General features: G+C 52.4%; 1 protein-coding gene across 2 annotated transcripts in view; it reads left to right on the top strand.

Moving 5' to 3' along the window:
* The window catches only part of LOC146765693 (uncharacterized), a 24,363-nt gene extending 3,755 nt beyond the window's left edge, over positions 1–20,608 (top strand). Inside the window, exons 2-3 of one of the 2 annotated variants that reach the window (XM_085557908.1) lie at positions 5,935–10,342; positions 10,391–20,608. In XM_085557908.1, coding sequence (XP_085414034.1) covers positions 17,804–19,765 — 1,962 coding nt within the window. In that variant the 5' untranslated portion in view covers positions 5,935–10,342; positions 10,391–17,803 and the 3' untranslated portion in view covers positions 19,766–20,608. Of the gene's footprint in view, positions 1–5,449; positions 10,343–10,390 lie in introns of those variants that run through there. The other variant, XM_085557907.1, reaches the window with a different exon arrangement.

The raw sequence follows: 20,608 nt of genomic DNA, 5'->3' as shown, positions 1-20,608 counted from the left end.
AGGATTACACTCGACAACCTGATGAGTCTATAATTAGTTGGTTGGTGTGTCTTTGGGATGCTGCGGGCGAGGCTACAATTCTGGACAGCGCTGAAGCGAGACATCTGGGATCCCTGTCCCATGATCCTGTCATCGACCAAGGAATGATGAGGGGGGCTACCCTCACAGCCTCTGGGCACGAGTCCTGGAAAGTGTAGCACAAAGATACCTGTGTGCAGATGATCTTTGTATGCAGCAGAGCCAGTGGAAGACTATAGAACACGGGATCCAACGCCTGAGAGAAATGGCAGTGGCAGAGTTTATCTTCTCAGATGACATAACAACTAGGAATCCAGACTTGGTACCATGTACATCTGTGATGTGGCGAAAACTTGTATGGCTTGGGCCACATGCTTTAGCAGTAATGAAGCAGGATGAGAGAGATGAGACCGTGCTCGATATGGTGAAGAAGCTCTGAGCATATGCAGATGCTATACATGGCCCAACACATGCCAGAATTGCAGCGGTGGAAACCCGTCTGCAGAAATTAGAAGACAAGATAGAGGAGAATCATAAGAAACTCAGGGAGGAGATTAAAGAGGACCTTCTCCAACTCTCAGCAGTACAAATTAGAGGCCCTGGTATCCAAGGCAGATATTGCCCAGATGGGGAGAGAAGGTACACCCCACGAGCTGAGCTATGCTTCTTCCAGCGTGATTGTGGAGAAAACATGAGGAGAAGGGACGGAAAATCTACTGCTGATCTGGCACAACAGGTACGTGAATTGAAGGAAGACAAGACTCGGAGAGGAAGTTCCACCAAAAGGAAAGCAGCTCCAGTTGCCTGTCAGCAAGCTGCCAGGTATGATGATGATGACATGTCCAATCCCCTTGAAGGAACCTCTAAGACATATGCCCAAGGAAAGAAAGATAAACAGGATTAGAAGGGCCCTGCCTCTAGCCAGGTAGAGGCGAAGGAAAATCATGTTTTCTGGGCTGTGTGGATTTCTTGGCCTGGCATATCAGAACCACAAAAATATAAGGCTTTGGTCGATACTGGTGTGCAATGCACGTTAATTCCATTGAGGCACGTAGGGGCAGAATCTGTCTCTATCGCTGGTGTGACAGGAGGCTCACAGGACTTTTCCTTGGTGGACGCTGATGTGAGCCTGACTTGAAATGAGTGGAAGAAACACCCTATTGTGACTGGCCTAGAGGCCCCATGCATTTTGGGCATAGATTACCTCTGATGGGGGTATTTTCAAGATGCAAAAGGACTCAGGTGGTCATTTGGGATAGCAGCTGCAGTGACAGAAGGCATCCAGCAATTGAACACCTTGCCGGGACTGTCTGAGAATCCAACTACAGTAGGACTTCTGAAGGGAGAAGAGCAAAATTGCCACTTCAACAGTGCATTGCCAACAATACAGAACAACTCGAGATGCTGTGATTTCCATCCATAAGATGATCCAAGAGCTGGAGAGCCAAGGAGTGGTCAGCAAAGCCCACTCACCCTTCAAAAGTCTGAAGGAGAATGGAGATTGATGGTGGACTATCATACCTTGAACAAAGTGACTCCACCTTTGAGCACTGCTGTGCCAGACATGTTAGAGCTCCAGTACGAGCTGGAGTCCAAGGTGCAGCAAAGTGGTACGCCACTCTTGACATTGCCAGTGCATTTTTCTCCATTCCTCTGGCAGCAGAATGCAGGCCTCAGTTTGCCTTCATCTCGAGGCTGTGCTGTATGCCTGGAACCAACTGCCCCAAGGGTGGAAACACAGCCCCACCATCTGCCATGGACTGATCCAGGCTGCACGGGAAAAGGGCAAAGCACAGGAGCATCCGCAGTACACCGATGACATTGCTGTGTGGGGGAACTCGGCAATGGAAGTACTTGAGAAAGGGGAAAAAATCATCCAGATTCTGCTGGAAGCCAGCTTCACCATTAAAAAGAGCAAAGTCAAAGGACCTGCCTGAGAGATGCAATTCCTGGGAATAAAGTGGCAAGACAGACACCACCAGATACCACTAAGGTAATCAACAAGATCACAGCAAGGTCTCCACCGACCAACAAGAAGAAAACACAAGCTTTCCTAGGCGCCAAAGTTTTTGGAGAATGCACCTTCCTAAGTACAGCCAAACTGCGAGCCCTCTCTACCTGGTAACCCACAAGAAGGATTTCCACTGGGGCCCTCAACAGCAACAAGCCTTCACCCAGATCAAGCAGGAGATTGCTCATGCAGTAGCCCTTGGCCCAGTCAGGATGGGACAAGAGGTGAAGAATGTGCTTTACTCTGGAGCCGGGAACAATGGCTTGTCCTGGAGCCTTTGGCAGAAGGTGCCTGGGGAGACTCGAGGCCAACCACTTGGATTCTGGAGCTGAAGTTAGAGGGTCTGAAGCCAACTATGCTCCCACCAAGAAGGAGATCCTGGCAGCCTCTGAAGGAGTTCAGGCTGCCTCAGAGGTGACCAGCATAGAGGTACAACTTCTCCTGGCACCCTGACTGCCGGTGCTGGGTGGATGTTGAAAGGAAAGGTTCCCTCTAGCCATCATGCCACTGATGCCACATGGAGCAAATGGAAATGGGTTACTCTCACCACACAGCACGTCAGTATTGGAAACACAAATTGCTCTGGGATCTTGGAGATAATTATGAATTGGCCTGAAGGTGAGAACTTTGGTCTACTGGAAAAAGAAGAGCAGGAACAGGTGCCGTGTGCTGAGGAAGCTCCACCTCACAACCAAGTGCCACAAGAAGAAACACGCTAGGCTCTTTTCACTGACACTTCCTGGCACATTGGAAGGATGAACTGAAAGTGGAAACAGCTGTATGCAGCCCCAAGGGAGCGGCTGCAGAAGCTACTGAAGCAGGAGGTGGATTGAGCCAACTTGCTGAACTCAGAGCTGTTCTGTTGGCCCTGGACATTGCTGAGGGAGAGAAGTGGCCAGAACTCTCTTTCTACACTGACTTCTGGATGGTAGACAATACTCTGTGGAGGCCTTTTCTGGCTGGAAAGGTGGAAAAAGGCCAATTGCCAGCATAGAGGAAAACCAATCTGGGCTGCTGATGAATGGCAAGACATTGTCACTCGAGTAGAGAAGCTACCTGGGAAAGTCTGTCATGTCAGTGCCCGCATGCCCATGAGTTGGGTTAATGAGGAACACTGAAATAATGAACAGGTGGATCAGGCTGCAAAAATCAAGGTGTTACAGATAGGTTTGGATTGGCAACACAAGGCACAGCTCAAACACTGCTCAGAACACCATCCTGGGCCTTGAAAAGCAGGTCCTTTGGAGGCAGGAGGTACCTGTGAGAGAATTGAGTCCAACAAAGGGACTCATCTCAAAGGCAGCCATATAAACACTTGGGCTAGAGCACATGGCATTGAGTGGGTATATCACATTCCCAACCATGCAGCAGCTGCCAGAAAAATTGAGCGGTGCAATGAACTCTTCAAAAACACATCGAAGGCAATGGGGGGATGGGATCGTCAAGCAGAGGGAGCTGCATTTAGCAAAGGCTGCTTGGTTAGTTAATAGCAGAGATTCCACCAACCAAGCTGGCCATGCCCAATCCAAACCCTTGTGTACAGCAGATGGAGACAAGGTCCTGGTGGTGCATAGGAGAGGTACTCTAGGAAAGACTGTTTGGGTTAATTCTGCCTCGAGCAAAGACAAACCCATCCGTGGGGTTGTCTTTGCTCAGGGACCAGGTTGCACTTGGTGGGGGATGTAGAAAGATGGATAAACACAATGAATATCTTCAGTGGACCTTGTTTTGGGGTTAATTGCCCAGAACACTGTGCCTGTATAGATAGCTGCATGTATGTATGCATATAATTAGGATACTATATGTATGTATATAGGTAAAAAGTAAAAGTTTGATGTAAGATGTTGGTATGGGAAAAAATTCACGGTGGAAAATGTTGTGTGTCTGGAGGGTTTTCCTGGTGGATTTTCTCCCATTTCTTACCTGAAAAGGGGGATGTGGCGAGGAGAGGGCAGGAACGAATTGCCCGTGGGGAATGAATTGCCCGTGGGGCAATGGAGATGCAAAGAACTGGCCAATGACTCTCCCATTCCACTGGAAGCTTCCAGGGAGGGAGGGCAGGGTTGGCCATCCAGAGGGAAAGTTCAACAAGGGTGACAGTTCAATGGCAAGTGCTGAGCTGTGTCCTTGGGAAGGAACAGGCACAGGCACCGGTATCTGCTGGGGGCCACCCAGTTGAAAAACTGAAGTTTGGCAGGGTCCTGCTGGCCACCAGGATGCCCACGGGCCAGCAATGCCCTCCTTAAACAATGCAGAACAGCGTCCTGGGCTGCACTGGCAGCTGTGACACAGCTGGTGGAGGGAGTGGATCCTTTCCCTCTGCTCCACACCAGTGAGGCCAGCCCTGGAGTGCTGGGCCCAGAGCTGGGCTGCCCAGTACAGGAGACAGGGACAGACTGGACAGAGTCCCGCTCAGGGCCATGAAGATGATGGAGGGACTGGAGCACCTCTGCCATGAGGAGAGGCTGAGGGAGCTGGCACTGCCCAGCCTGGAGCAGAGCAGGCTCAGGGCATCTCATCCCTGGGGATAAACACCCGGGGGGAGGCTGCAGAGGGGACAGAGCCAGGGACAGCCCCAGGGGCCTCGGGCACCAGGTGACACACAGGAGGGGCCCTCCGAGCTCAGGAGACACTTCTGCACTGGGAGGGTGGCCGAGCACTGGTGCAGGTGCCCAGGGAGGTGGTGGAGTCTCCATCCCTGGAGACACTCAAAAGCCCCCTGGACACATCCTGGGCAGCTGGCTCTGGGTGGCCCTGATGGAGCAGGGTCTGGGCAAGGTGACCTGCAGAGGTGCCTCCAGCCTCCCCCAGCCCAAGATTCTGGGACTCTGAGAATAAGCAGTTTCCTAAGAACAAATGGAAAAGCTCCACGCACGGCAGGTTTCTCCTGCTCTCACCAAAGTGGTTCATGTCACATGTCTCCCTTCAGCAGATTCCTCCCTGCAGTGAGGATGCCTCTCAAGGTAATGCCTTGAGGCTGAGAGAAATGTTTGCCCATGGTCATTGGTTTGGGTGAATAGCATCAATCTGTAAGAATTGGTTTTGCTGGCTTGACTAGAATTGGGGCAATGTTGCTTCAAAATATAATGCACTATACTGGAAGTTATAGTTCTCTGTACTGGGTAGTGAATAACCTGAGAAAGATCTATTAGTTTAATCATGATCATAATAAACTCTTTATTTTTCTATAAATATATCTTTCATCCTATGGAACACAGTTGTATAAAGGTTCAATTGCACCTATACTATCCTTTAAAGATAAACTACTGACTAAGTCTAAGCCTGCATCCAGCTGCAGCCTGCCTCCTCTCTGAGACGTTCAGGAAGCAAGGAGGTCCTTTCTGCGCCTCGTGTCTCCTGCCTGCTGCCTGCACAGCTCTCCAGGTGGTCCTGTCGGTCTTGGGCCAGCTGTGCCTGCAGCAGGGACACCTGAAAGAGGCACAAGGCCCGGCTCAGACAAGCCCACGCTGGCAGGAGCAGCTGCAGCCCCACGGTACCGGCTCCCGGGGCAGACACAGCCTCCAGCTCCAGCCCTCACCAACACTCTACCCTGGGGCAAGGGGAAAGGAACAGGCTCCCAGACAGAACAGAGCTCAGATGAGCAACAAGTCCAGTTCAAGGCTGGCAAAGCCTTCCCACGTACATCCCTCAGCCACCACAGGTCAGTTAGAGAGAATTCCGATGGGATTTAGGAACCCAACTCTGATTTCCAAAGCACACATTTGGGCCACAGAGACCTTTCTCCACAGGCTGTGCATCAGCAGGCAGGCTGCTGCTCCCCTGAGCTACTGGAGGACTGTTCTATTGTAGAAGATTTCGATTTCGATGGGCAGACTTGTGGACAGGAAACATAATGTAGTCTGGGGGGAACACTCTCCTAAAAGTTCTGATTCTTCTCCTTTCAGGTTCCACCTGCACATTGCATGGGAGAGAGGATCACAGAAACCGATCAGCAAACATGGGGCAAAAGGACCTCTGGGCATCATGGCAAGGAGATCTCTGCTCTGAGACCTCAAATTGCACTAGACAAAACTGGGGGCAAAAAGCTCTCACTGGGGGCTGTGCAAGAGAGGCCAGTGTGTGTGCAGGGACACAGGGCCAGGGAGGGAGGCAGCGAAGTGAAGGTGCCCTTGTGAAAGCCATGGGCTGCCCAAGAGAGGGAACAAACAAAAGGGTGAGCCCACAGCAGGGATTGGGAGAGGCAAGGAAACAAGCAGAGGTCTCCAAAGCACTGCCTGGGCTGAGGTGCCAAGTTCCAGAGGAGCCTGAGGCTCTGCAGAGATAGAAAAACTCAATTTACCTGCTCGACATTTCTTCTGGGCTCGGTGGATAATTCAGGACTCTCTCTCTTCTCCTCTGCTGATGCAGCCAGCTGCTTAGGTTCCAGGCTGGTCCCTGAGCCATGGAACAGCTGTTCCACTTGTGCTCCAGCAGCCTGCTGGGTATGCAGAGAGGAGATGATGCCCATATTTCAAACACCACAGAAGCTGTCCCTCAGAAATCTCCATCTTGGGAAGCATCCTCCAAGCACAAACAGGGCAGCTGCTCTTCAGCCCTCTCAGCATAAAACTCAGCTGGGTTTAGTCCATCACTCTGCTCACCTGCTCCATTATTTGCACCCAGAATCCAAACCCCCATGTGTTGCCTCCCCTTGGGTGGGCACAGGAGAAGCAGCTCCCCATGCCAGTTTTTGGCCTGGAGCTGATTTGAACAGCAAGCTCCTGCACAGGCAGCCCAGGGTCAGGGAGCAAACTCTCCCTCTTCCAAACTTCAGAGTGTTCCAGTCAGGAGCAGAGCACAGTGTGGGTAACAAAGCCCAAGGTTGAAGGGGCCGTCCAGCAATGCTGAGGCCTTGAAACTCCTCCAACTCTTCTTTCCTGATACCAGGAGCTTGTGTTCCAGAGGAAGCTGAGGCTCTGCAGAGCCAGGAAAAGCCCAATTTTACCTGCTCACCACTTCTTCTGGGCTCAGTGGGTAATTCAGGCCTCTCTCTCTTCTCCTTTTCCAGTGATGCAGTTGGTTGCTTGGGTTCCAGGCTGGTCCCTGAGCCACCTAACAGCTGTTCCACTTGTGCTTCCACATCCTGCTGGGTATGCAGACAGGAGATGATGCCCATATTTCAAACACCACAGAAGCTGTCCCTCAGAAATCTCCATCTTGGGAAGCATCCTCCAAGCACAAACAGGGCAGCTGCTTTTCAGCCCTCTCAGCACAAAACTCAGCTGGGTTTAGTCCATCACTCTGCTCACCTGCTTCATTTCTTCCCACACCAAATCCAAACCCCCATGTGTTGCATGGGCACGGGAGAAGCAGCTCCCCATGCCCAGTTTTTGGCCTGGAGCTGATTTGAACTGCTCCAGAGCTGGATCAGTCATTCTGGGCGAGCCAGGAAACAATCTGGCAGTCAGTGGCCTCTGGCTGGAGCCAGGCAGACAGACAAGGCTGCCTGCTGCAGCCCAGGCTGCTTTACCCAAGCAGGCCTGGAGTGACGGGGATAGAGACCCACCTCTTCATGGGAAGAAGCACTGGAATAGTTCAGGGACACTGGAGTTGACTGAAGACCAATGCCAGTGCCTGCCTGGATACCAGACTCTCCCTTCAGGAAGGCCAAGCCTTTCTGCAGACACCCTTTGGCAATTTTACACTTGCTCAGTGCAGCACTCAGAGCATTCCCTCTTCCTTCCTTCAAAGCAGCTGTCCCATGCTCCAACTTTTCCTGCTTGATTTCCCTTTCAGTGTCCAATTGTTGAGTTCTTTCCTGGTGATTTGGCATCTCAGGTGCATGCATTTCACTCTTCCTTTCCACATCAATCATGTGCTGCTGGCTCAGTTCCCGTTCATGCTGCCAAAACAAGGAGAAAAAGGGTCACTCACTCCCTCTCTAGGTTTGCTTTTCAGACCAGATCTGGACTCCTGCTGCAGGGGCAGGCACAGGCTGCCCTTCTCTCTCTGCCCCTCGGCATGCTGCAGACCTTTGCTGGTTGCCCCCTTGATGCTGCTCTTGCCCAGCTCGCTCAGCCTGTCCCAGCTTCCTTTCTGCTCTTCCCTGACCTCTTGCAGCTCCACTCCAGGGATCCTTTGGGCAGGAGCTGCCAGAACTGCAGCCAGGATTTCAAGTCCATACTAAGCAGGATTTAGGCAGTGCCACGAGGATGTGCTCTCCATCAGGGAGGAAGGCAAGAGCAAACACCCCCAGCATTTCCTTCCCTGGGGCTGGTCTGACAGGAGTGGTGTTCCACCTCTCCCATATAGAGTTTCCATGGCTCCATCCCCGAGAGCCCCACTGCCCTCTCTTGAAGCAGCAATGGCCAGATCAGTCTGTCATTCTCTGCTGCCACTCAGGACGAGTTCTCCCCTTGCAGGGACACGTCCTGGTGTGGATCAGCACTTGGCTTTCCTCTCTTCTCTCCCCACTGGCTGCTCTCAGATGGCCAAGGCCAAACACCTTTCTATTAACAGCAAACTTGGTCAGCTCACCCCTCCTTCCCCTGCAGATATTTAGGAATCTGGATGTGGGTTTGGACACAAGGAATTCCCCAAACCATGCAATATCCATAGAGAGATTGTGCATATTGAGAACTAAAGCTTCTAGGAAACAGAAGCCCAGCATGGAGGAAAATCAGCAGCCTCAGCATTAATTGGCTTTGGCATGACTACAACATCTCCTCCTTATTCAAAAGAATTCAATTGGAAAAATTCAACTGGAAAAATCTGCTCCTCTAGAACGATTAACACAAGGTCCAAAAAAAGCTAGGAATCGGCCCTCTGTGGCATCTGCCAATCTCACCAGCACATCCTTCCTTTCCTTCTCCGGGTTCTCCAATTTCCTCTTCAGAGATGCCACCTCCTGACGAAGAGTCACGGACTCTTCCTGTCTTTCAGTGGCCTCTTTCTCCAGGGCAGCTTCTCGAGAAATCTGCTTGACTGCTGCGTTCCACCAATCTGCAGCAGGGAAGGGGAAGGAGAAGGAGAAGGGGACAAGCAAAGCAAAGTCACACTGATGTGCATCCTGCAGAGACAACAGCACTGTCTTCTCTGCCTGCCGGTGTTTGCCAGGCCCTAAGCACACAAGGGCTCCAAAGCTGACAGAAATGAAGGAAACTTCCAGGCAGAGAGAAAAGCAGGAATGAAAGGGGCAAGGTTCAGAGGGCTAGGAATGTGTGTTTGCTCTTGGCCTTGTGCAGAGTGAGCAATCCAGGAGGGACAAAGGAGAGGGGATGCCTGTGCAGCCCTGCTCAGAGAGCCCAATGGCCCTGGAGGCTCTGGCAGGGCCTGGAGTTTGGGGGAATCGAGCTGAGGCACCCAGCTACAGCTCCTTAACAGAGACACGGCCCATGAAAGGCTCCAGCCCAGGAGCAGCCCTAGCACAGCCAGATGGCTCTGCAAGCCACAGCATCTTTCTCAAGAAAAAGCTTTCACTGGCACTTGGATTGATAAATTTCCTGCTGTTTGTTTTTCCCCTCTGCTATCTCTGAGCACTTTTCTTCTGCGAGGCATCAGCGAGATCCCTGCAGGTGGGACAGGATGGGGCAGTGGCTGGGGGAGGAGAAGCTGTACCTTGCTCAAGTTCCTCCAGCTGTTTCAGCAGCTCCTGATTGTGGGCTCTGAGATTGTCCCTCTGAGCCTGTGTCTTCCTCAGCCCCAGCTCCATGGCCTTACACTGTGTGGCCATGGCCTCTGCTCTTTCCTCAGAGCTCTGGAGCCTCACACGTAGCTCGGACACCTCAGATTCCAGCAGCTGCTTCTCTTCAGTTGCCTGCTGAGTTGTCTTCTCTATCTCTGCCAGCAGCATGGCCTGCATCTGGAAGATGGATGCACAGAGCCTCAGGGACAGGGCTGCTCCTGAGGCCGCAGAGGGGGCCGCAGGGAGAGCAACGAAGGAGAAATTATTTCAGGCAAAAGCCATGCCAAAACCAGAAGGCACAAAAGCAAGGATTCCAATGGAGACAAATGTAGAGAAAAGAGGGAACAGGAGGCAGTGGGCATACTTGAGGCTGCAGCTCTGAACAGCAGCTGGCTGAGATGGCTGCGCTGGAAGTGCCCTGCCCAGCCTGCCACAGCCACCTCTGTGTCCCCACATTGCTCAGTGCCAGCACAGGCACCAACTCTGTCTGGGACAACACTGCTCACGGAGGGACAGAGGAGCTCCAGAGGAGGCTGCTGCTGCTTCCCCTCCCAGATTTCCTGCTGGGAGCCAGGAGAGAACGGTGCAAAACTTCGGCAGCAGACAGCAGATCCAGCCTGGGCCTCAGGGTGCAGCAGCAGCCCCGGGCAGAACACGGCAGCTGTGGATGCTGCCGGGAGGGGAAAGAGGTTGGGGCAGAACACGGCAGCTGTGGATGCTGCCAGGAGGGGAAAGAGGTTGGGGCTGCCAAGCCAAAGGTGCTGTTGTGTGTCCCTGGAGAAGAGGATGCCACTGCACAGCTTACCTGGGTGCTGAGCTCCTGCATTTGCCTCCTATGCTCAGAACAGAGCTGCCCGGCCTGCTTAAGAGCAGAAAATAACTGAGACACACGATTTTTCAGTGCCAGGTTCTGTTCTTCCAGGGTTCTGAAGCACTGGTTCTTCTCCTCCAGGGATACAAGCAGCCTAGAAGGGAAGCAAGCAACTCTTTACTATATGATATCACATTATATAAGCTCTTAGGACTTTCAGCACCTCAGAGAAAAACTCCTCTGCCTGGTGAGGTTTGTCTAAACAACTTGGCTGCTTGTTCCCCCTGCAGTCACAGCCCAGCATGTGCCTACTCTGCTTTTGCTCCTGAAAGAACAGGGAGTTCCTGCCTACACACCCTACCTTCTCTTTGAGATGGGAATGTGAATACAAACCTCATGAAGTCTCGCAATGAAGACTTTAGAGGAGAGGAACAATTTTCTTCTGACTATCGAGGCTCCAAGGCAGGGAGGTTTGGTCAACATGGAAAAGACATTTCCTTCCCCCATCTTCTATGTCCAGGCAGGAGGAACAGCACCCTACAGCCAGGGGATCTCTGGCGAGTTCCCTAAGGTTTACCAGCACTCATCCTACTTTCAGCCTGAGAAACAGAGGCCCAAGTGGCAGCCAAGGCTTGGAGCAAAAGCTGATGGCAGATGCAGAAGGCTCCAGGCAAGCAGGAGTGCCCTGCCTTTCCTTTGTCTTTGTGTTGGAAGAAGAATCCTGTGGCAATGAAGACTGGCAGGACTCGATCAGCTGGAGGAGCCCCCATCCCTTGGTCCTGTTTCTGCATTCTTTGCACAGTCAGTAATGCCTGTGACTGTGCAGGGTGGCAGGGAGCCTGCTTGACCCCCTCCAGGCCCCGGGGCACATTTTATGAGGAACGATGCCACAGAGCCATTCTTGTTTCTGGGCTGCCTCCGAGGGCAATCTGGCCTAGATCAGCAAGCAGGGCCTTAAGATGGTTCTGGCCAGAAAAAGCATCAGAAGCCAGGCTGACCCACATCCCAAAGGCTTCAAGGTACAGGAGCCAAAGTGGGGCTGATGGATGGATCCAGTTCCTTATAATGCAGCTTGGGCAGTGCCAACACACCCACCTAACAACACAATACCCCCTAGAGGGAAAGGGCTACCCCAAAAGACTTTGACTGCAGAAAAACTCTAGCTGAAGGCTTAAAAGAAAAGAAAATGAAAGACAACATCCAGACCATGAGAAGTGACTGCACCCAGAGTTCAGAATCTGCCACTTAGGAAATGCTGCCAGAGCCCCTGGCAGGTGCAAAGATGGCAAAGAGGGAATCCATTCACCACAATGCGGAGTCCCACAGGCTTTCATTTACCTGGCTTTTTCACTCTCTAGGATATTCACAGAAGCCTGCAGTTCTGAATTTTCCTGAGCCATTTCTTCCCATCGATTCCATTCCCTCTCCATGTTCTGCAGATGCACTTGCAGCTCCTTGTTCTGATGTTTTGCCTCCTCCAGCATCTTCTGGGTGTGCTCAAGCTCCAACTGCTTCTGCCTGGACTCTTCCTGGGCCTCCCTCACATCTTGCTGGGCTCTCTGGACAGTCATTTCCTGGGACTCTTGGGTGGCTGCCAGCTGAGATGTCAACTCTCCCACCTCCAGTCAAACAGAACAAAGCAGTCAGAGGCTACAGCCACAGCTTGTCACTGTCAGCCACAGCACAGGCTGTGAGGAAAGGCAGAGGACAACTCTCCATTTCTCCCTGTCCTGAGAGCACCAGATTCACACTGGATATGGACAACTTTTTGCAGTTTCCAAGTGGCCCACCACCAAGGGCACCTGAAAAAGCACCTCCCACACCAAGGCTAGCAAGGAGAGGCCAGCAGGAATCCATGCTGATGCTTGCTGGCCAACAGCGCGGAGGACTAGCCCAGCTGTCCAGAGCAGCAGCTGAGATTCAGCAGAGCTCTGGGTGTCCTTCAGAGCAGCTGCCATGGAGCCCCCAGAGCCTGAGACAGCCCCAGGGATCACCCCATCAGCTGCTGCTCTGCCATGGAAAAGCAAGAATGCCACAGACCCCTCTCTGCATGGCTGCAATGTAACTGCTGTTTCACTCACCTGCTTTTGCAGAGCTTCTGTCTGCTCAAGGAAGAGATAAATTTCCTCTTTGAGGCCTTGTAGCTGTTCTTCCGGCCTCCTCTGAACTGTCTGGACTTCAGTGCGAGCTGTCTGCAGCTCAGCTTGCAGCTCTGCCTCAGAATGGTTCCTGGTCACCTCCAGCTGAGATATCTGCTGCTGAGCAGCAAGCAGCCGGGATTCCAGGCTCTCCTTTGCTGACCTACAAGTTGCACACACAGAGACATGAGTTGCTTGCTCCACACTCCCACAGCCGGTTATTCCAGGACAATGTGGCTCAAGATCCCCACACCTGAGTATGGGAAATGGGTCACGGGGAAACTCGCCCAGACAAGGCACATTTGTGCCATTTCTACAGCAGAGCAGGGCCCTCGGAGGGACTGCCCAGGCCTTCCCTATGGCCTGGCATAGCACAGACAGCCCAGCCCAACTTGGCCTCAACAGCCAAACCTTCACTTGCTGATCCTGACCTAGGACATGGGGGAGCTGTGTCCAAACAGGCTGGAGCGACGAGCAAAAGCCCAGCCCCTGCTCACAGCCCTTCACTCACCAGCACTTCCAAAATGCTCTGCAGGGGGACACAACAGACTCTTGTCCTGGCTGACTGCTGACTTTTTAATGCTTTTGATAATGGACACAAAGGTACATCATCTTCCAGACACCCTGTATTTAGGAGACTTCAGAACGACTTTGCATGACACAGTAAAATCTCATGGTCATGGCAGCACTTGTAAAAATTCAGAACACCCTTTTGTCTGAAAACCAAGCACCTGAATGCAGAGACTGCAGTTTAAACTCTTGCAAGGTCATGGAGCAGACTTGCCACCTTTATTTTAGTGTTGCTGGCCAAGCAGGCAGTGGCCCATGGGACATGTCCTTCTTTACACAGTGAGAGGGACCATCCAAAGGGACCTTGGCAGGTTTGGCACCGGGGTGCCCATCAACAATCAGCCAGGCTGTTGAGAATTCCAAAGAGCTTTCCCTGCTGCTCTCTAACCAGCTCTAGGGCCTGTCCCACACTTCTGAAGAGTGTGCTTGGAAGCAGAAAGCCCCCAAGGTTTTCAGCAGGAGCCTCTGGCTTCCCCCTGAATGGCGGCGTGCTACTCCCAACGTGCCAAGGAAAGAGCCTGGAATGCTGAAGACGAAGCTTCAGCCCTGAGGAGCAGGATCATGTCAAGCTACTTGGTAAGGAAGGAGGGCTGTTCAATGCCCAGAACAAGGAACCAAACCCCAGAGAAACTTGAGGTTTCACTCAGCATCTGCATGGTTTAACTACTACTCAGTTCAAGGCTGGGTGGATTGCTCTGGGCTTCCCACAGGAGTGTGCTCAGTGGCACAAACGGGAGCTCACGAGAGCTTTGGTGGCTTTAGGTGTCAGAAGAATAACCTTCACATTGTGACATATTCTTATTCTTGAGACGCTTCCATATTCTGTGCATGGACTGTAAAAGCATCTGAAGAGGCTCTGCTGCTGCCTGCCCTTACCTGGTCTCTGCCAGCTGCCTGCAAAGGTCTTGTCGGAGCCACTCCGTGGCTGACAGTTGGCCCTCAAGGTCAGCCTTCTGGCCCAGCAGCTCCTTCTCACGGCACACCTGGGCCAGTGCGTGCCCTTGGCCAGAGGATTCCTCAGAGGAGTCCTGGCTCAGCTGCTCCAGAGACCAGCTCGACGAATCTTGCTCCTGGGAAGCCTGCAAGTGGGACAAGGTACAGCTCGAGCCCTTCCTCGGGAGCCCTGTGCAGAGCCAGCCAGTGGCAGCTCGCAGGCAGCCAGAGGACAAGGAGCACCTGTGCTCTGGGCTCAAAGTTTCACAGCACCTGTCCTAGGCAGCTCTGATAGCCTGGGCTGACAAAAGCCTCTGGCACTGTTCCCTTGGAAGTGCTGTGTCAGGCCCTGCTGCCCTGCCTGGGACCAGACAGCTCCTTCCCAACAAACATCCCTCCTCCAAACTCCCCGTTGTCACCCAAAAACACTGCATCTTCCACAACTGCCACTTGGCAAAAAGAATTTCTCAATGGGCCTATTTCTTTGATGGACATTTTAACAAAGTTTTGGGAAAGCAAATTTGCTTGCTGACTCAAGGGAAAATATACAGGATTTCCCCCTTCAAGTACAAAACTCACATCAAAGCCTCACCTCCTCACCTATTCAAAGCAACTCTCTGCAAGAGAAGATGCCTCGCAGGGACTTGGCTCTTGTGCTGAGCAGACATTTAGTGACTGATGGACATTACAGTCTGGCTGATGTTGCCAAAGCAAAACCTCTTCTGTGCATTTGCCAGACCTACCACATTCCCCAGAACTGAGACTGACTGAGACACTCAGAAACAAAGCCTTCTCTTGCAGCTATCCTGTAACACCCAGTCCAAACCTCCCCTGGCACACCTTGGGGCAGTTTCCTCTGGTCCTGGCCCTTGTTCCCTGGGAGCAGAGCCTGACCCTCACCTGGCTGCAGCTTCCTGTCACAGAGAGCTCTAGAGAGCAAGAAGGTGCCCCCTGAGCCTCATTTTCTCCAGGCTCAGCCCCCCCTGCTCCCTCAGCCACTCCTGGTCACACCTGTGCTCCAGACCCTTCCCCTTCTCCGTTCCCCATTTTAGAGGCTCTGTGGCTGCCCAAAGCAACACATTTTGCAGAAGCTTTGCTGATGAACATGCATATCCCTGGCTAATCAATGCATTTGCCATCTTGAGCCAGGTGTGCACAGCAGCATTCCTGTCTTCTACTGCCAGAAACAGCATCTGGGCTGATCTGGCTGCCACAACTCCCACTCCCACAGGTGCTGCCTAGCAATAAGGTGTTCAGAGCCATGCTAACATCATCGCTCTCTTGCTCCAGAAGATCCCTCTGAAGCTGCCATTCCTCCAATGTCTCCCTCTTGACGTCCAGCTTGCTCTGCAACAGTGGGTCTTCTCCCTCGAGTGCAGCCTAGCCCCTCACTGTACAAGAAGGGGCAAGATGAGTTTTCAAGGGAAAACCAGTTTCATTTCCAAAACCAACCTCCATTCTGTCCTGCTGCTCTGCCTGTTCTTCCTGGGCTGATGCTTCCTTCCTCGGCTTGGTGTTCTCCAGATGCAGACACAAGGCTCCTGGCTCCGGTGTTCCAGTGCACTGCAGCACCATTTCCCTGGACAACTCCAAGTTTGCACAGTCACTGCAGAGACAAGGCTCAGTCAGAAGAATCGAGAGGCCTGAAGAGTCAGCAATGCCATTTTCAGCACTCCAGGATGGAGCCGGGGGCAGTGGGCTAAGGAAGACCTTGCTCTTTCCCTCCCAAGAAACTCCTCCAGAGGCAATGGGAAAGGCAGGATTTTGCCTTCCCTCAGCGAGAAGCAGTGCCTGGGCAGGGGTGCACAAAGAACAGTACTCGAGGAAGCAGCACGGCAAGAAGAAGGAGTCTTCTATTCCAACATGGCTCTGCAGCTCCCAGACAGCCTTGGGAGTCACAGTAGAGCATGAAAATCCACACAGGACGATGCTCGAGAGCCACACTGAGGCCTAGACATGGTAGGCAGGTGACTTCTTCACCCATGTTATAGATGAAATTTAATGTCTAATCTTTTGCCTGTTTTATCTCCTCACAGTTTGGAAGCCCCTGGTTAATCTCCCCCCTATGTATTTACCCCTATACCCAGAGTGTATCCCCCAGTTAACTCCCTGAGTCTCTGTACCCCTCTCCTGTTATGAATGCTTTGCTAAAATCCCCCTTATGAAAGACATTCTACTTATTGGGTTTACTGTTTGTAGTAGTTTGGAGCATTTTCTGTCCCCTTGTCCCACTGCGTCGGGTAGTTCCAAAGCTGCTCCCAGGAAACCACTCCCAGGGGAGGCTTCCTGCTTCCCAGAGGGCCAAGCGAGCACTGACTATTAATTACTAGATTCCTACGTAAGAAGAAATGGACTCTGACAACGAGCCAAGAACAGGGATGACCGAATGATCTACACGTACCTGCAAGGAAACCTTCAGAGGACTGGAGAGGACTCTTAGAAACTCCGAAGGCGATCGCTGTAAGCTTGAAGGAGCAAGAGTACGAAGAGCCCCCTAGACCAGCGAGCTACGAACGAGTCTCGGGACGTATCCCGTGAGGGCGCAGACTCCGATCCTGCCGTAACCGACAGGCTCGTCTAGCCCTCCTCTGGGACGTGGACTCAACTGGGAGCAGTGGCGGCGTCGCGAACCCCGAGCCCCCACCCCCATAGGCTTTCCTGATAATAAAGGCCTGTCAAGAAAGGAGCACAAGGTCTCCTGGCCCTTTTATTTACATCAATTGGGGGCTCGTCCGGGATCGGCCACGCCTACAAGGACCGAAGAGGACTGGCCACCCTCCTCGAGACTTCGTGGGACAGCTGGCCACATCCGGACGACGAGGACAGCCTACGGGGAGAGTCGACGACCGAAGAGCGCTGGACTGGTAAGACCTCCGGCGGCGGGATACGGGACACAAGCGAGTGTGTGAGTGCATGAGACGGGGGCCGGCAGCTCGGACCCCCAAAGCGATTGGGACCCCTAGTACCGCGGTTCCGGACTCCCGTGAGGGGGCCAGCCGGGAACGGGGGGAAGCGAAAGAGGCCCGATTCAGGGTCCAGAGAGGCAAGTGAGACGTCTCCCTCCAGGGTTAGCTGGGTGGCTTCCCTGAGTAAGCTGTGAGGTGGAGGGAGGGAGGGCCCCGGGCCCCCGCTAAGACCGAGCCTCACGGGAGGTACGGGGAGGGAGTAGGGGCCAGGGTGGGCCCCCGAGACCTCCGCTAGGACCCGGCCTCTAGGTCAGGACCCAGGAGCGGCCAAAAGGGGGTAGCGCTGACCCCGCTGGGATCGGGCTCTGGGTTTCTGGGAAGGGGGGTTGCGGACTGGGGGAGGGATTAGCCCGTTGGACCCCACTCCAAAAACTTCCCGACCCTAGGGGTAGCCGCTGGGACCCAGCCTGAGGAAAAAAGGTGTGGGAAGGGACCCCTAGGTTTTATTAAGTTCAGGCAGTTTCTTTGGGAGGGGGCCTTAAGAGAGGTGTGGGGAGGGAGTAGGAGCCAGGGTAGGCCCCGGGATCTCCGCTAGGACCCGGCCTCTAGGCCAGGACCCAGAAGGAAGGGAAACTGCGGGTTTTTAGTTTCTGTGGCCAGTCGGTAGGCCTCAGGAGGTAGAAGTCTTTTGTTGGAAATCAGTTGTAAGAGGAATAAGTTTGGTTTCATTTGTGTTGCCCGTCAGTTGCTTTACGTTCGGGTAGGGGCACATTAGATTTTTTTCTGTTAGAGATGGGTCAGTGTAGTAGCAAGAGGTATTCCCGCGGAAAGAGGGCAAAGAAAGTCAAGAGCATTCCCCTGAATAGCCCCCTCGGGAGAATGTTAGATGAGTGGGAAAGGAATGAGCTAACCCGGGACTTAGATAAGATCAGGATGATCTATTTTTGTATGGAAGTGTGGCCGAAACTAGATATCGAATGGCCGTGGTTTGGGTCGGCAGATGCCTGGATGTGTACTCAGTTAAGGGAGAGTTTAAGTAGCCAGCCCGAACCGGATAGGGACCAACTTGTGTATGCAGACTGCTGGGGACGGGAAAGATCTAGTATGAAGCCAGCTAAGATGTGTAAGTTGAAAGAGCATAAGGAGGGAGTAGAAGGGAAAAGGGAGGAAAGAGGTAAAACCTGGGATCCTCTGGACCATCTGCCTCCTCCTCTTGCTCCAGAGCCCCCATTGCCACCCCGAAATCCCCCGGACCCTACCCCCATACCCCTGTCTCATTCTCAGAACCTTCCACAGTCCCAACCCACCCAGTCGTTGCCTGCCACGCCATCTCAGGCAACCCCCTCCGCTCCCCAAACGCCCCTTGCTTTAACCTTGGTCCCGATATTCTCTCCTCCTTCCCAGGTTCCCCATTCCTTACCTCCACCACCTACCGTCCCCTTAACTTCCGTCCCTCTAGCTCCTAAGGATCAGTCCCAAGTTTCCCCCTGCCCAGTCCCAGCTTCTCCTCCAGTCACTGACTCTTTTTCTACCCCTGTCCTTCCCCCATATACCCCGAGTCCTTCAGCTCATCCTGAGCACTCCTTAGCGGAATTGACTACACCGATATCTCAGTCCCCCTCATCGAGGGTGGTTCCTAAACCCCCTCTCCACTGGGGAGAATCCCAGCCTCTAGTGAATGACAGGACTGGACCCGAGGCACCATCATTTTCTCAGACCCCCAATGAAATTTCAAGAGGGAGTTTAGATGAAGGCCCGTATTGTAATACTCGATCTCGGGCCTTGCGGACCGACAGACTGTTCCCTCTAAGGGAGGTACCGATGCGGGGAGTCCTCGGGGGAATAGGATATGTGAATGCTCTGCTGACTTCTTCGGAAGTGAGAAGTTTTAAGAAGGAACTAAGTAACTTGGTAGAAGACCCAGTTGGAGTATCACAGCAGATTGATCAGTTTCTGGGCCCCAATATTTACACCTGGGGAGAGCTCACCTCCATTTTAAGAATATTGTTTAGCCCGGAGGAGGTGAAATTAGTTCGGGCAGCAGCAATAAAGATATGGGATCGAGAAAATCAGACCGGAGTCACTGCAGATTGCAAGTTACCAGCCAATGATCCGGGCTGGGACCCCAACAGAGAGCAGGACAGACGAAACATGGAGGAATACCGGACATTGATGATCAGGGGAATTAGAGAAGCTGTACCTAAAGGAACTAACTCGAAGTTGGCATTCGATTGCTGCCAAGAAAAGGATGAGACTCCCGCGGCTTGGTTAGGTAGATTAAAAAGGAGCTTCCAACAATATTCCAACATAGATCCTGAAAGTCGGGAGGGCCAGGTGCTGCTAAAGGTTCAGTTTGTGTCCAAGGCATGGCCGGATATTAGAAGGAAACTAGAAAAGTTGGAGGATTGGCAGGAGAAAGGGATTAATGAGTTGTTGAAGGAAGCTCTAAAGGTGTATTTGTGTAGGGAGGAAGAAAAAGCGAGAAACAAGGCACGTATGATGGTGGCTGTAGCGAGGGAGAGTGTAGGGATAGAAAAGGGGATAGCAGAAGGAATGGGAAGCTCGAATCCACCCGGGGGACAAAAAGTTTCTGCAGCACATGGGCGCATAAAACCTAGGCGGCCCGAGGATTTGAAATGCTATTACTGCGGAGAGAGTGGGCATTTCAAGAGAGAGTGTGAAAAGGCCGCCCGTGATGAGGCCATTATGAAGGAGCAGGAAGCCCTTGAAAAAGTACTAAGAGGAGAAGATTAGGGGTGTCAGGGGCTCTATGTTTTAGGGGACCCTATGTACCATCTTATTGAGCCCTTGATAACATTAGAAGTGGGTCCCCATTTTCAGGAGTTTGAATTTTTAGTTGACACTGGTGCAGATCGATCTAGTATAAATGAAGTTCCAGGCGGAGTGAAGATCGGTAATAAGACCTGTGAGCTTGTGGGAGCAGGAAATAGACCCTTCTTGGCACAGATTTTAGAAGAAGTACCGATAAAAGGAAACTCTCGGATAAGCAAAGTGGACCTAGTTTATCTCCCGGATTTAGATACTAACCTGTTGGGAAGGGACCTTCAAGTCCAGCTGGGAATAGGGATTATTCCCCAGGGAGGAAAAATGATAGTAAGAATGTTTAAGCTAACTGAGGTAGATTTGGAAGAAATAAAGCAAGAAGTATGGGCTGAGACGGGAAAATATGGAAAGTTAGATATTCCCCCCTTGAGGGTGCAAATGACCGAGGGACCTCCCGTACAGGTTAGACAGTATCCACTATCACTGGAAAGTAGAAGGGGTCTGGAGCCCATTGTTCAGTCCTTGTTGAGTGAAGGGATCCTAGAGCCGTGTATGTCACCACACAATACCCCAATTTTGGCAGTCCGAAAGGCCGAAGGAAAATATCGTCTAGTACAGGATCTCAGAGAAATTAACAAAAGGACCATCGCGAAACACCCCACAGTACCGGATCCGTATACTCTTCTGAGCAAGATCCCCTACTGTCATGCCTGGTTCACGGTTATGGATCTGAAGGATGCTTTCTGGGCCTGCCCATTAGCTCCAGAATGTCGAGATTGGTTTGCCTTCCAATGGGAAAACATTGAAGGGAAT

Source organism: Lonchura striata, chromosome 20 (genome assembly GCF_050655825.1).
Source record: "Lonchura striata isolate lonStrDom1 chromosome 20, ASM5065582v1, whole genome shotgun sequence".
In the NCBI taxonomy this organism is placed as follows: domain Eukaryota; kingdom Metazoa; phylum Chordata; class Aves; order Passeriformes; family Estrildidae; genus Lonchura; species Lonchura striata.
The sequence above is the reverse complement of the archived record's forward strand: the minus strand, read 5'-3'. Positions and strand labels throughout refer to the sequence as shown.